The following is a 16,610-nucleotide window of genomic DNA, read 5'->3' on the forward strand; positions in this document are numbered from 1 at the left end:
TTCTTCCGGTCCTCTATTTCATCCATAAGTTTCTCAACCAAAATACGTTATTAGGGTCAACAGAGTTAGTAGAAGTTCACCCTTGAGAATCAAGATAAGCATTCTGAAAATTTTAGATGGATGTGCATGATTAGAAACAATCTGTACGGCCATAGCATCTTGAAAGCTAATGCAGGGTGCTAGTACGATTCTTGAGAAATGGGGACAATTGGATGTGTATGAACTTTTATTAGGAGTTTCTCCATTATCTCCATACACCTTATTTTATCTCCTTAGATCTATTCTAATTAAATTGGGTACAATTTGTCTTACCATAATGAAATGTTCAATGCCACCATAGAGATGATTAATCCAGAGTTTGGTTAATCTTTAACAACTTTTTCCTAGCCAAGTGATATTGGACAGTACTGTTCTCCAAAACTGAAAAGTCTAGACTTTGATGAGGTCTCATCCAGACCATTTAGTTAGTTAGATGGTTGCCATTGGTCTGACAATAGTCTTGATGTGTTCTGTGATGCCAGAATTGTTTCAATCAACTAGGTTTTGAACCTTGATGCCCGTTTTTACCTTCTCAGAATTGCTGTTGATTAACTAGGTGATTTCCAATTTTTCATGACCGGTCTTGAATATATAAATAAATAAAGCAAAACTTGTTCATGACCATGATAATCTTTTATGGCAATATGAACACATTTATCCAAAACATGTGTGTACTGTTGTGAAGTAGCTGATATTTCTGCAACCAAATCATGTCTCCCATGCAATCGATATGGTTCTAAGAACTCAACATAGGACAACTTGGTGGAGATGAGAGGGAGACAAGTGCTTCTTAGGAGCATCACTTTCTCATACTCATGCACCTAGTGAGATTTGGTATCTTTATCTAATATGATTACTGTAGCACAGTATGGAATACTTGCATTTTTGGCTTTGAAGCTTGATGGCAATGGATCCAAGTATTCTTTTAAAAATATGAAAAATTGGTGTAACCCCAGGAAATTCATGAGGTTACCTGTAAAATTAGGATTTTTAAAAAGCTTTTTGCTCAATCTATTTTCTGTACTGGTTTTTAACTTGACATGCTTCCTTAGGGTTCTCATTCAGATAATGCATTAACTGGACAATCCTACCTCTCTTAGGTGGGAGGAATTACATTTTAGGTTGGGATGATTGCCCAATAGCTAAGAGCTTTGGGGTCTGGCCTAACAAAGTTTTTGCCTGGTAGTTGATCAGCTTCAATTAACAGTTATAAGTGTTTATGAACAAGATCGATCTGGATCTCTTTTCTGTTCTCTTGCCTTGTAATTTCTGGACGTTTTGAGACTTACCTGTTCAAATGTAATCTCCTCTTGGAGATGGATGGAAGCATTTAAAGTTTTGTCTTTCTGAGTTAACTTTGCCAAAGGTGTGATTCTAGGCTTAAATTCCCATTTTGCATTTTGCTTTTCTTTTCTTTTCTTTTTTTTTCCCTCTTATCCATGAAAAATCTCTGGTGTTAACTGGACTAAGAAAGATTCCTGCTCGTGGTTATCTTTGTTCTTCTCAAAGTGATACTTCTTGGAAAGGGAGTACTTTCATTGTTATATGCTGATGTTGGATTAGTCTTGACTGGATTATGGTGCTCCCTGATTTTGAGGATATCTATAATGTTCATTTGGGAGGGATTTTTGAGCTCCTTTGGGTCTTGTGGGTAACATACATGGATAGGTGTATTTTCATAAAATGCTCTCATACATGGAGGAAGTCAATTTTCTGTTTACAAGGTGTTGTCTCAAATACCTTTTCTGACTTTTTTGATTGCCACCTTTTCTTATTTTAAAATGACATTATTTGTATGCATTTACAGAAAAATGAAAAGTCTATTAATTTACAGAAAAATGAAAAGCCTATAAAATGTAATTTATCATTGCTGATATCTGAGCATCAATGATATTAGTTTTCCCTACTGGCCAGGAAAACATGTGGATTATGCCTTTCCTGTATGTTAGTTTTGTGGGATGTTTTGTTGTAAACCGTTTTCATTGCCAGACCTTTCCTTCTAAGAGTGTTCGTGAGGCATTTCTGATGGTAATTGTAAATACATTTATTCTTCTTCAAAAGAAGTCTATAACATGTATAAGAATGGACCAAATGCTTGACATTTATACATATGATGTTTACAAAATGTTTATATATATATATATATATATATATATATATATATATATATTCCTTTACCACGCAGGAAAGCTTCTTTCTCTAGGCATGTGAAACTGTCCTATATTGCACATAAATGATATAGTTCTTTTAGTAAGTAGTTTCATAGATTGTGGGAGTGTTTTATGTCAGCATGTATGGAATAGAAAATGCCATCAAACTAGTCCCCCCTCCCCCCCCCAAAAAAAAGATACAAAGAAAAAAAAGAAAAAGGTGCTTGTTTATTTGTTTAAATCACTCATACGAGTCCTTGGCATCACATCCTTAGAAGTACATTATATATACTTTTTCACACTATTGTGATGCATAGGTATTGAGATTTATTTTAAGCATGTTTCTCACCTCTTTGTTGTCCTAGAATTTCTTCACTTTGTCATGGAAGTCATATATTCTGATGGAGTGACTGGGTAAGTATGTTAAGACACAAATAAGTGGAACAAAGGGACAAGTGTACAAGAAAAGCCCACGTCAGCCTTTAAGTAATGTAACTGAAAGCCAACCACTCGAACAAACTGGACAAGTGGAGGGGTTGATATAACAGAATTATAACTGAGTGTTATAAATAAAGAAAGGAAGTCCATGCCGAGCACAAGGTCGTCCTCGGTGGAGAACAGAGTCGACAACATGGAAGGAGAAATGCAAAGATTATCAGCGGACATTAAAGAAATAAAAGAGAGCTTCGCGTCTTTGCTTGGGCGACTGGAACAAACACCACCGGTTTTGAATTGGGAAGGGCAAGAAGAACGTAGTGACACCAGTCATCGAAGTGGATCAGGAACCACCAAAATGACAAGAATTGAGTTTTTCGTCTTCGTAGGGGGGATCCCACTTCGTGGCTTCTACGAGCCGAAAGGTACTTCGATTACCACGATATGCCTAGACCTGATAGTGTTCCACTAACTTCCATGCACCTGGAAGGAGAGGCGATCGTCTGGTACCAGTGGTACCGGCGACGACACCCAAGAGCCACATGGGCGGACTTCATTGATGCCTTAACCATGAGATTTGGTGTCTCGGATTTTGAAAACTATGATGAAAGCCTCACCAAGCTACGACAGATTGACTCCATCCAAGATTATCAGATGGCGTTCGAGAGGTTAGCTGTGCGCGTGCAAGGGTGGCTAGAAAACGCACTGGTCGGCAATTTTTTCGATGGACTAAAGGAAGAATTGCGGTTGGAGGTTAAAGCCATGTAACCCACCATCGTTCTTGACGCAACAACCTTAGCTCAACTCCATGAAGACAAACTGAATCGGGCAAGAAGGATTAATCGACCCCTGGGAGCTGTGGTCAGACTAGGTATATCAAACCCAGAACCTGGTATCTTGGGTAAACCGGAGTCCAAACCAAGAGTGGGAATCACAAGCAAGGAAGCCAACTCCAGTTCAGGCCCCGACTCAGCCAAGAGGTTAACCTGGGCCGAGATGCAAGCCCGATGAGAAGAGGGCCTTTGTTATGCGTGTGGAGACAAATTTGGACTGGGCCATTGCTGCAAGATCCAGCAAGTATTCTTCCTTCAGCCTGAAACCGAAAACGTAGAGGAATCAATAGGCATCGACGAGCCAGTGGACAACCAAGAATGGGGACAATGGACAAAAGAATATCCGCAAGCCTTGATCGGTCTTGCCTCCTCTCAAACTATGAGAGTAACCGGACTGATACAAGGGCGCCATGTATCGATTCTTATAGACAGTGGCAACACCCTCAATTTCATTACTCAAACATTGGTCAGACAACTAGGGATTCCGGTCCAACCATATACAATATTCTGGGAACAACCAAATGGTTAAGGCAACTAGGGCCGGTTATATGTGACTGGGCCGTCTCACAATGGACTTTCAAGTGGGCAAATCGCAGGTGCTTATTCAAGGGAAGATGTCCAAGGATCAAGGGCCCATTAGCCTCGCCACCCTAAGAAAACAGGTAGCAAATCTAGCCCACATCATTTTAATGCAGATAGACTCCCACAGAAATGGCCCAATTCTAGTCCAAGGAAGTAACTCTAGCATATCTGAAGAAGCCCACATACAACTACAACGGTTACTTCAGAAGTTTTCAGTGATCTTCCAAGAGCTTACGGAACTACCACCGGAATGTGCCCATGATCATTGCATTCCCTTGTTGCCCGGAATGACACCCACAAATGTAAGACCGTATCATTACCCCTATTTTTAGAAACTAGAGATTGAGAGACAAGTGCAAGATATGCTTGATAGAAAAATTATACAACCCAGCCATAGCCCATTCTCCTCACCGGTATTACTTGTGAAAAAGAAGGATGGGACATGGCGGTTTTGTATAGACAATAGGGCCCTGAACAACATTACTTTGAAAGATCGATTTCTCATACTGGTAATCGATAAACTACTAGATGAACTCGGCCGGGCCACAATATTCTCCAAACTAGACCTGAGATCGGGATATCATCAAATTCGGATCCATGAGGGTGACATCCACAAGATTGCCTTTCGTACACACAATGGGCATTATGAGTTTTTGGTCATGCCGTTTGGGTTGACCAATGTGCCAGATACGTTCCAAGCACTCATGAACGACATATTTCGACCCCATTTGTGCAAATTTATACTAGGTTTTTTTTTTTTTTTTATGATATACTTGTATATAGCACTACATGGGACGAACACCTAGTGCATCTACAAATCACTTTGGAACTACTAAGGACTCATAAACTCTTTGCAAAGGAGTCAAAGTGCGCATTCGGACCGACTCAAGTACACTACTTGGGGCACGTAGTCGAAAATGGCACTGTAGCGGCAAACCCAGAAAAGATCTTAAGCATGATAAATTGGCCCCAACCTCAAAATGTCAAGGAGTTACGAGCCTTCTTGGGTATAATAGGGTACTACTAGTAATTCATCAGAGGATATGGACTGATTGCTGCCCCCTTGACAAGTTTACTCAGGAAGAATGGATTATGTTGGACTAGGGAGGCCCAATAGGCCTTCGAGATGCTCAAAACAACTGTCTCGTCCCCACCGACGCGCACACTTCCAGATTTCTCAAAGGACTTCATATTGAATGTGATGCGTCAAGCCAAGGAGTGGGTGTGGTTCTCATGCAAGAAGGAAGGCCATTAGCGTTTTTCAGCAAAGCATTGACAATACAAAAATGGGCCAAGTCAGTATACGAACGAGAACTGATAGCAATTGTTCTCGCAGTTCAGCGGTGGCGACCCTACCTTCTAGGGAGGAGGTTCATCATACGAACTAACCACCATAGTTTGAAATTTTTGTTGGAGCAGTCAGTATTATCCCCGGAACAACAACGATGGATAACCAAATTACTCGGCTATGATTATGTCATTGAATACAAGGTAGGGCACACTAACAAAGTGGCAGATGCACTGTCACGCCAACCACAACTATTTCCATTACTTCTCACGGCCCCAACGTGTTCTTTCATGAATCAGTTAAGGGAAGAAGCTGAAAGATACCCACAACTGAGCAAGCTGCATTCACAGGTTCAAGAAGACCCTACCAGCCACCTAGGGTGCACTCATCACCAGTAGGAGGACACTCAGGAATTTTACGCACTTACAAGAGACTAGCCACCCAATTCCATTGGAAAGGCATGTGGAATTCGATCCAAAAATTCATAGCCGAATGCGTCATTTGCCAGAAAAATAAGGCTGATACCCAGTGTCTAGCAGGTTTGCTACAACCACTTCCAATTCCTACACAAGTGTGGGCTGATATATCCATGGACTGCATAACAGGGCTCCTCCATTCTTATGGCAAGTTCATCATTCTCGTAGTTGTTGACAGATTCACCAAATATTGCCATTTTCTCCCCCTTTCCCACCCCTTTACAATTTCAATGGTGGTTGGGGTTTTCACTAAGGAGGTGGCATGACTGCATGGTGCCCCTAACTCCATTGTCTTTGACCACGACCCAATTTTTATGAGTCGTTTCTGGGCAGAACTTTTTCAGTTACAGGGAGTGAAACTCTTCAAATCTACCAGCTACCATTCTCAAACAAGTGGACAAACTGAGGTGGTCAACCGGAGTTTGGAAACCTATCTAAGGTGCTATGCAGGGGATAGGCCACGTCAGCGGCTCAAGTGGCTTCATTGGGCGGAATGGTGGTATAGTACCACGTGTCACAATGCAACAGGAATGACTCCATTCAGGGCTCTATATGGACGGGATCCACCTACCCTACTCCCCATATGAGAAAGGGTCTACAACAGTAGCAACAGTGGAAGACCAACTCCTCCAATGGGATATGGTGTTACAAGAGCTCAAATCCCACCTCCGTCGAGCCTAACAATGGATGACAGACTCTTACAACAGAAAGCATAGGCCCGTCCAGTACCAGGTTGGGGATCAAGTCTTCCTTAAACTACAACCATACAAGCAAATTTTAGTAGCAGGCCACGGGTGGAACAAACTGAGCCCAAGGTACTTCGGCTCATTTTGGATTGTGGAGCGCATTGGGTCCGTGACATACAGACTTGACCTTCCAGCGACATCAAAATTGCATCCCATATTTCATGTCTCTCTATTAAAGAAATGGCCGAAAACGGGAGCAATAACAACAACCACTCTCCCATCATTCTCGGAAGATGGCCAAGTTCAAACTGAGCCCACCCAGATAACAGATTTCAGGTGGATATGCAAAGGGCATCACATCGAACGAGAGGCATTGGTGGTGGTCAGGTTTCCCACTTGAAGATGCAACTTGGGAACCTTACTTGGACTTGCAGAATAGATTTCCCACTTGAGGGCAAGGTCTCTTTCCCACTCAAGGGAGGAGGGACTGTTAAGACACAAATAAGTGGAACAGGGGGACAAGTGTACAAGAAAAGGCCACATCAGCCTTTAAGTAATGTAACAGAAAGCCAACCACTCGAACAAACTACATAACAAACTGGACAAGTGGAGAGGCTGATATAACAGAATTATAACCGAGTGTTATAAATAAAGAAAGGAAGTCCAGAAGAGTCAGCATTGATTATGGGAATTCAGTCTCTCTCTCTCTCTCTCTCTCTCTCTCTCTCTCTCGTTTCAGGAGGCAGGCTTCCTCAAAAAGCCCTGAGTTAGGCAGTTACCTAACATAGCAGGGCTATCTAAAGGTCCCTTTCTGAGATTTAGTCATGTCAGACACCCTCTCTATCTTCCTGTTGGAAGGAAAGCTTTTGTTTAAGGAAGTCTTGTTCTATACAATTATGTATTGTATTGTTTAGAACTATCATTTTTGTATGTTATCTCACTAATTTTAATGTATAATATGCGTCTCTAAGCCTTGTCCCAACTATATGGTTGGCTACCTCAATCCTGTTTTGTCATTCTGTTCTGTTCAGTGTCATATCCATGTTTTAAGTATGGATGCTTATACGCATTTCCTAAAACAATTTAGAAAATGTAGATATCTTGGTGTTTTGACTTAATTGTAGTCAATGCCTACTAAGAATCTGTGGTTGATGCAGACTAAAGTGTGTGTCTTGAGTTACAAAGTTGCAAGTGATGGACCATAATTTTGGGAGGTCAATGGAGCTCTTAGGGTGAACTTTTTTTTTTTTTCTAGATTTGGGGATATTTGGGAATTCAAGGCTGCTACTTAGTGACAAAAGGGTGGTTCCTGTATTCTGCATTAGGGAATGTATGATATGATTGAAGTCCACTTGCACGAGGAGGAAAAGTGGGAATTAAAGGTGGGGGGTGGGGGGGGGGAGGAGGTAAGTGAACAGTTTCTGCAAAAATTTTGGTGAAGTTCAGTATATGATGTTGCCGATTTTGAGCCTGCAGGTCTATGTCCACTGGTAACTATTTCATTCTTTTATTTTTTATCCTTCTCTTTGCCTCTCTCTCTCTCTTCATTTCATCCTCACGATGTTCACAGTTCAAACTAATTATTTGGGAATATAAGATTTGTGGATTCACTTCTATTTGGCGGCAAGTTTTTGTATCTTTATTCATTGGACATGGCAGGAAATCGTTGTAATGCTTGTTTAGGACTTGGTGTCAGGTGCTTTGTACTGGGCCATCACCAATCGTTGGTCCCAGCTAACCAGGTTCCAGGTGCTATGTCATCGAAGCTGGTATAACTTGCAGGTCATCAATATGTTTTCAGTTGCATCACGGGGAGGAAAAATGAAGATTGGGGATTCTTGGGCATGTGAAGGGCAGGCTTAGGGAAAAAGCTGTAGTTGGAGGTGGTTCATATGTGAATGTTGCAAGAAAAAGAAATGGTCAAACATGGTTTTCAAGGTGCCAAAGCGAGGTTAGGTGACTGGGGGTGGGAGCCTAGTCGCCTAGGCAATGGATTTTTTTTGTAAAAACATGAATCTTAGGATAATTTCCTTTCATAGCAACCAACAGTCATCTTCTTTCACTGGTGATTTTCTATAATTTTCATAAATTATAAACATATTAAAATAGAGAAAAAAACAAAATATTAAAGAGAATATAAAGGAGAAAAGAAAATGCAGCTGATCCCTGTTTTTGTGGTAGGAAAGGAAGAAAAGAAATAAGAAGAATGTGTTAATTGGACCAAATTTCAATCTCTTCCTTGCTTATGAGTTATCGGTTCAGGTTTTGAAGTCTAAAAATATCTAGGTGTCTAAGCGAGGTGACCCTCCATGGGTTCCCTATCACCCAGCCATTGCCTTGACAGCTATGTGGTGAAAGCTGCTCGTCTATTTTGCATGATAGCAGGAAGGGTTGAAGGGAATCGTGATTCAGTAGATAAATGGGGGCATATTCCTATCAATTTGAGGCTCCTTTCTTAGCTTTCCTGTTATCTAGATAATTTAGTTATGGTTTGTAGTGTGAACATGTGTTAGTCTCTGTGTCTGTTCCTTTTCTCTGTTTTGTGTTGTTTTGGTTTCGGCCTGCTGTTCTTCTTAATGGAGTTTTGTTTTACCAAAAAACAAAGGAACATGTGATTGAGCAGGTGTGACAAGATAACAGGCATAGTATCTGATAGACAAAAGTACAAAACCTGTTTTCAAGAGGATAAAATCCTAGAACTTTGGTTACCTCTGAGATGTGTTCAGGACATTTCCGAATTCCAAGACAGTGAAGTCTGGTGATGGAAGGGACAATAAAAGAGAAGCTTTCCAATGATCCCATCGGAAGGACTTAGCGAATGAGTCAGGCAATCAGCGGTCTGTCAGTTGTGGATCTTTTGATTCGGATGATCCGTTTTTTGCCCAAGTGAAAAGCCATGTTCAAGTATATAGTTTCTCTTAGGCTGTGTTTGTATAGGTTTCCCTACGTTTCTTTATCAATTCTTCTAAGTTTAAATTGGAAGCTTTTTTATTCACTTTATTGTTTTTCAAGTTTGTTGAGTTGCCAGACGAAACCCTGTTATGTTGTTTCATGCGGTTAGAACTTAGAAGCATCTTTACTTTTTCCCACAACCCACGGGAAAAAAGTGGCTGACTGTAACCAACTGATGATTACAGGGAAACAAGCTGTTAGATGCCAAGAGTGTTCTTTTGGGAGGGCTTTTTCATGGTGGCTTTGGAGGCCTAAAATCATCTGGCAAGCATGTAAATGATGTTTGTTAAAAGCATTTAAGGCCTAAAATTGACTATTATTTAGCCATTCATGAAGTTCTTTGCTAAGCTTCTTTTAAAGCAGCTTAGCAAAAGCTTAAACCCCTTTAAATGGAGCCTGAATCGTGGTTAATCAAAACATGTAAGCATCGTTCTAGTTTGGAAGTCTTATGGCTGAGGAATAAAAAGTCATGTTATTTGAGTGCAAGCAACATCCAAACTAAACATCTCTTTAAGACGGCCGCAGGCAAGACTGACTTGATTCTGAGATAATCATCGTTGAATCTGAATCGGCTAAAGCAAGGGCGGAGCTAAACAATCCATCTCTCCTGTACTTCTCATAAATTCTAAATCTCCTTTAGTTGGTTCCTAAGCATTATAGCAAGGGGTTTGTTTCCTCTTGCTTACGGCAATTGGCCTTCTAACGAATACCTTCTTTTCCCTGCCCGTGAAGATACAGATTTGTTCTCGTGTATATCACATTCATCATATATCACACATCTAGGATTCTGTTTCATTTCAACTTTCAAGTGGGTTCCTTGGGATCGCAAATAGATTGGATTTAATCTGATTTGTTATTATGTTGGATTTAGATATCCATTAAGCCATAATTGGGTTGAATTTGGATGTTATTGATCTGATCCTATCTGATTATATAGATGCATATATAAAAATCATTTGTTTAGTATTAAAATTCTTTAGAATTTAGTGGGATTTGAGATTTAGATAAAACTATTATTTTCACTCACAACATATATTTCTATTTGATATTTAATTTTGTAAATTTATACAAATCGGTTGATATTCTAAGGCTCAGATCGGGAAGAATGCATATACAAATACGCAAGGTTATATGCATTTATGTTATTTCTCTTCCCACACAGACCCTTAAATTCTTATCGAATTGGATTCGAATCGGATATCTAGATATATAAATGAATGAAATTTGGGACTCTTGATAACATAATTCAGTGCAGTTCACCAAGGATTCTGCAGACAACAGGCCAAGCATATATAGGCAGACCAGTGGTTTGAAGCACCAAAGGATTTGCACATTCTTCAGCAATGTGGCTGCGAGAAGTTCTCTCATGGCCAGTACTTTCAGCTTTTATCAACTGTGAAAGGAGAGAAGGTTGTAGGAAGCATGAAGTAGTTGGGGAAGGGTCGCATAATATGGCATTCAGCATTGAACCACCACCTGGGTGGGATATCTGCAAAAGAGAACCAATGATAAAAAAGAAAAAAAAAAAGAATATGCCAATAATTAAACTCATTCTTTTGTATTAATAAAATGAGAAAAGCACTTGTATTAGGCGCTTGGGTTTTTCGTCAAGTCAACCAAATTATTTGTTTTGTTCTTAAATAACAGTGTTAGGCGCTTAGACTTGGGCTTTTGCAAGTAGCATTAGGCATTTAGCTGCATGGGGGTTTCTTTAACCCAAATCGTCAAAAGGGTTCAAGGCAGTATTCTATTGCAAAACAAAAGTTAGGTTAGGCCCTTGGATCTTCGATCTTTCGCAAAGATAAATCATATCAAATCCTACTTAAAATAAATAAATAAATAAATAAAAGTCAACATTTGTAAGAAAGGAGGACAAAAATATCGACAATGCAACACCAACACGGCAGCACCAAAACTCTGTAAATATATTGGGATAAGTATTTTTATTCTTTCCATACCGAGCCTGCAGGCATAGGGTTCAATTATTCAACCAAACAAGTCAAGAAGAATGGGGGTTGTTAGTGTGGAAGGGACGATTGTATATTTGTACCACCACCCTCTGAAATCAGAAATCCATAGTATCCATCCTCGTCAAGGTTGATAATAGCCAGCCAAAATTGGAGAAGAAAGAAATAGCAGCCTCCCAAGAGTATGCCATTGTCAACACTGGTGCAGATGCTTCATGCTTGGGCTTTCCTCAAGTCAACCAAATTATTTGTATTAGGCGATTAGATGGGATTGAGCTAGAAAGTAGCATTATTACTTATTAGCTGTACACAGGTTTCGTTAACCCAAAGTCGTCGATCATGGTTCGACAATGCCAAAAACGAAAGTCAATGTTTTTATCTTCCAAAAGTTGTCAATGCCGCAATAACACTAACACCTAATATAAGCTCTATCGTCTCTACTTAAAAGGACAACTCTGAATCTGAAATAATTCTGAAACGGCGATACGGCACTCAGAGAAAGAAATCGCAGCAGGAGCAGGAGCGAAACTAAAGATAGAATTAAGGACATGGTGCTGCGCATGCATCTCCTCCTACTTGAGCTCTCATGGCTGCTGTCCTTAGTAGCATGGCCATGGGCAGTGGCATTCCAGGCAGCAAAGCCAGGCTGCCAATCCCACTGTGGGAACGTTAGTATTCCTTACCCATTCGGCATAGGAGAGGGCTGTTCCATCGATGCATCTTACGACATAACCTGCAACACTACTTTCAATCCGCCCAAACCCTTCTTAAGCGAAACCAACATCGAGGTTGTAGAAATATCTCAAGACGTGGCTCGCATTAAGAACACATTCGCTTTCACCTGTTATGCTCAATCGGGTCCGGTCATAGATTACAAATTGGCCTGGATTTATTTGGACGGCACCCCGTTCACCTTCTCACACACTGCAAACAGATTTACAGTGATTGGGTGCGACTCGCTCGCATTAATCCTGGGGGTTGAGGAGCATAACCTGAAAAACCATTCAAGCGGATGCTTGTCTCAGTGCTACCACAAAGAGGACATCATCGATGGCGTATGCTCCGGCGTCGGTTGTTGTCAGGTCCCCATTCCCAAGGGGTTAAAGAGGTTCATCTTGAGTTCTGGCAGCTTGTATAACAGCACCAGAGTATGGTCCTTTGATGCTTGCAGCTACTCTTTTTTGGGTGAGCAAGATAGTTACACGTTCAAGGCGTCGGATGTGTCGGACCCCAGTTTCCGAACTAGGATTCCAGATATTCCGGTGGTGCTTGATTGGGTGGTGGGGAACCAGACGTGCCAGGAAGCTAAAAGAAACTTGACCACCTTTCCGTGCCGAGAGAACAGCTACTGTTACGATTCCAACAACGGACAAGGATATCGTTGTGGTTGTAAAAAAGGTTATCAGGGTAATCCTTATCTCCCTAACGGTTGTGAAGGTAATGCTCAACGGTTGATTATTAATCGATTAACTCGGTATCTGCTTTTTAGTCTTGGAAATTCTTTTATTTGTTGCGCTCCTGGTGAACAGCGAGTTGATCCGATTCTTAGATACCTATAGATGATGAATTACATTTAAATAGGTCTTTTCGTGGGTTCTAAATTATCTACAAGGCAAGGAAATCTAAGAAGAATTGCATAAACTCGTCGTTTGGCATCATTCCTCATTTTCTTTTATTATGCTTCTATGGTTTAAGGCTATGCTATCGTGATGTATGGGTGAAAAACTGAAACCTTGGTTTGGTTAAGGCAGGTCCAACCTTACCACTTGAGTCCAAGGTCAAATCCAATCTATTCAACTCAGGCCCAGGGTGAAGTAACATTCGACACTTAAATTAGGCTTGGGTTGGTTAGTCAAGCTCAAGGCCCTCAAGCATCCTATTAGGCCAAATTTGTTAAAAAATGGCCCTAAATCTATTTAACATTAGTACTCTCAACCTTTAAATAGGAATATTATGTATTTTGCTCACATGTATGATAATCAGAGTGGGCTTGGACTATCTGAGGGCTTAATCCAAAAAACTAGAATTTTGGGTTGGATCAGCCTGGAGTTTGGTTAGGCTCACCCAAGTTAGCATCCTTAGCGTCAATTATGAGCTAATGTGAATTCAAAATTTTTTTTTTTCCATTAAAACTTCCATTATGTTGACATAAGTTCAAATTAACGACTTGAACCAACTCTTTGATATATTGCCCATTCATTCAGTGAAATCAATTGCTAGTTCTATAGTATCTTTTCATGCATGGGTCCCCCTATGTCTATAGGAAGAAGCATCCAAGACTTGTATAAACTCATTTTTTTGCTAGCATTCCTCATCTTTCATCAAGTTATTAAGCTTAAGAGCAAAGAATCTAATTTTCTGATACTTCAATTAAATTGATCAAACAATTTAATCAATCTATTGGATACTATACGATTAATTAAGTAGCAGGAGACTCGTACCATGATTTGCAGGAGACCCATATATCGTTTTATCAAGTTATTGTTTCTTTCTTTCTTTGTTCCTACTATGTGATGTTTGGAGTTGCGACTTATGACACAAAATTTTGGAACTAATGTTTTTTTCTTTCCTTCTTTTTTTTTTTTTGATAGATGTAAACGAGTGTGAAGATCCAAACAACAATCCCTGCGAGGGAATTTGTACAAATACAATAGGATCTTACTACTGCTCATGTCCAAAGGGCAGTGAAGGTGATGGTAGAAAAGATGGGCATGGTTGTATTTCAAAAAGCAAAGAATTTCCAGTAATCAAGGCCATTTTAGGTAATCGCATCCAACTCTGAATATTAACAACTTTTTCTAATTCTATTCCAGTTCATTATTCTAGGTATATGTTCCATTTAATTTGTGTTTGATTACGTGTTCTCTCCACACAGAACACTCCTTACACCGACCTCACAGCATGTCCTGATTGTACATCGGGAATATCTTCCGTATTTGTATTTATTATTCATGGAGAGATATTCTCAATACATGGTGGGATGTGACTGTGAGATCGATGTAATTAGGAACGATCTGGGAGGAGCAGATCCCAATTCTTCTAGGGGTTGCATAAACCTGAAAAAAGGAAGATTTCATGGAACATAATATTCAATTAAAAGATAACTATGTAAATTGATGTGCCTAATTCATGTAGGCAATAAACTTGTGATTGGGACCTAGGAAGAAAACATTATGAATAGATACTACAAGTATAATTCAACTATGTTGGTAATCTATGTACTCATTTTCACATGTGTATGCAGGTTTGGGCTTTGGATTGTTGTTCTTACTTGTTATATTTTCTTGGTTATACTTCATCATAAGAAAAAGAAAGCTGATGAAGTTGAAAGAGAAATTCTTTAAACAAAATGGTGGTTTGTTACTACAACAACAAATATCTTCACATGACCATGAAGGTGGTTTAGAGTCGACAACAATCTTTACGGAAGAAGAGTTAAAGCTAGCCGCCAATAATTATGAGGAGAGTCGAATCCTTGGTCGAGGAGGGTATGGTACAGTTTATAAAGGTATTCTACCAGATGATAGAATAGTGGCAATCAAAAAGTCCAAAATAGTAGATGAAAGCCAGATTGAGCAATTTATAAATGAGGTTGTTATTCTTACTCAAATCAACCATCGAAATGTAGTGAGGCTCTTAGGGTGTTGTTTAGAGACTCAAGTACCCTTGCTAGTTTATGAATTTGTCTCTAATGGGACTCTCTTCCACCACATCCACAGAAAAGATAGAAACCCCCATTTTTCATGGGAAAATCGCTTGAGGATCGCAGCAGAAACTGCAGGAGCACTTGCCTATCTACACTCTGCAGCTTCAATACCAATCATTCATAGAGATGTCAAATCTGCCAATATACTCTTGGATGATAATTACACTTCTAAAGTCTCTGACTTTGGAGCTTCAAGGTTGGTGCCTATAGACCAAACTCAAGTAAGCACATTAGTTCAAGGGACTTTAGGATATTTGGACCCAGAGTATTTCCATACCAGCCAGTTAACAGAGAAAAGCGATGTTTATAGTTTTGGAATAGTTCTTGTAGAGCTCTTAACAGGGAAGAAGCCTTTATGCTTAGAAAGATCACAAGAACAAAGAAATCTGGCTACATATTTCATTTTTTCAATGAAAGAGAACCATCTCTTCCAAATCCTTGAAGATCGAGTTGTAAATGAGGGAAAATCCGAACAAATACTTGCAGTAGCCGAGCTCGCAAAAAGATGCCTCAACTTGAGGGGTGAAGAAAGGCCAACCATGAAAGAAGTAGCCATGGAGCTAGAAGGACTCAGAAGGTCTGAAAAGCACCCATGGGTTCAGCAAGACCAAGAAGAGAGTGTTGGCTTGTTATCTGAACCTTCACACCTCTATCCTATACCACAAATCTCTTACTCTTGTGATACATCTGGGCAATGCAGTTTGGATACAAGTATGATATTGTCTATGAACTTTCCCCGTTGAAAAGTGCATAGGTGTCATTATGTTTTCAGATGATATTTTCATCTGGATGTGCTAATTTGTTGGTCTTAGTGTACTTTTCTTCTTCTTCTTTGATTAACTTTCACCCTTTGATTGGCTTACCCAAGGTTTCCCATTTCAATGTACTACTAATCTGTATTGATTTCCAACTTTAAACCAAACTATATTGCAAATGACAGTTGTAACATACACTAACTTTTCAAAACCTCCGAATACCCCCCTTTTTACATACCCAAATTATGTTTCAAAATCTGGATGTACTAATGGGCTAGCCCATGCTATTGCACGATGGGCCTACTCTCGGGCTAGTGTTATGCCCCTTTCCCCCCTTGATCAGTATATTGTAAAGAAGAAAAAACAGAGTACTACGCGGTGACATTTGGCAGACCAAAGTGTATGATCAGACAAATTTATCCAATAGGACTACATCAAAGGGATTTCACTTTTTTTTTGGTGGCTGTAAGTGGAAATTTTATTAAAACAAATAAAACAATACATGCAACCAAGAAACGACCTCCTTCTAACATTAATTATGATTATTTTTCAAGTAAGAAATTTCTTTATATCTTTTCAGATTTCTAGTGATGATTCACCCTTTGATACCTAAAATAAAATTAGAATCAACTCATAATGCAAAAAAGTATTAAGTAAAATGATTTTCAAATACACTTGGTCATTGGAAGCAATTTTTAGGTCCATTCAATTCAGTTAATTGTTTTCTGATGTTGCAGTTGT

At 39.7% G+C, this 16,610-nt stretch overlaps 1 protein-coding gene across 1 annotated transcript; it reads left to right on the top strand.

Annotated features, from left to right (window-relative positions):
* The first annotated feature begins 11,393 nt into the window (after window positions 1–11,393).
* LOC148868914 (wall-associated receptor kinase 5-like) lies at window positions 11,394–15,976 on the top strand. Its single transcript, XM_088968938.1, has 3 exons — window positions 11,394–12,845; window positions 14,000–14,170; window positions 14,653–15,976. Exons 1-3 carry the CDS (start codon window positions 11,957–11,959, stop codon window positions 15,855–15,857), a joined length of 2,265 nt encoding a protein of 754 aa, XP_088825064.1. The 5' UTR covers window positions 11,394–11,956; the 3' UTR covers window positions 15,858–15,976.
* The last annotated feature ends 634 nt before the right edge of the window (window positions 15,977–16,610 follow it).

Source organism: Nelumbo lutea, chromosome 2, assembly GCF_056320005.1.
Source record: "Nelumbo lutea isolate HS-2025 chromosome 2, American lotus-T2T, whole genome shotgun sequence".
NCBI classification, from domain to species: domain Eukaryota; kingdom Viridiplantae; phylum Streptophyta; class Magnoliopsida; order Proteales; family Nelumbonaceae; genus Nelumbo; species Nelumbo lutea.

What these genes read in the sequence shown, in the direction of transcription:
- LOC148868914 (XM_088968938.1), top strand. Translation starts at nt 11,957, where the DNA reads ATGGTGCTGCGCATGCATCTCCTCCTACTTGAGCTCTCATGGCTGCTG. An exon ending in TCTCCCTAACGGTTGTGAAG is followed by an intron (nt 12,846 to 13,999) that starts GTAATGCTCAAC and finishes TTTTTTTGATAG; the next exon opens with ATGTAAACGAGTGTGAAGAT. An exon ending in AGTAATCAAGGCCATTTTAG is followed by an intron (nt 14,171 to 14,652) that starts GTAATCGCATCC and finishes ATGTGTATGCAG; the next exon opens with GTTTGGGCTTTGGATTGTTG.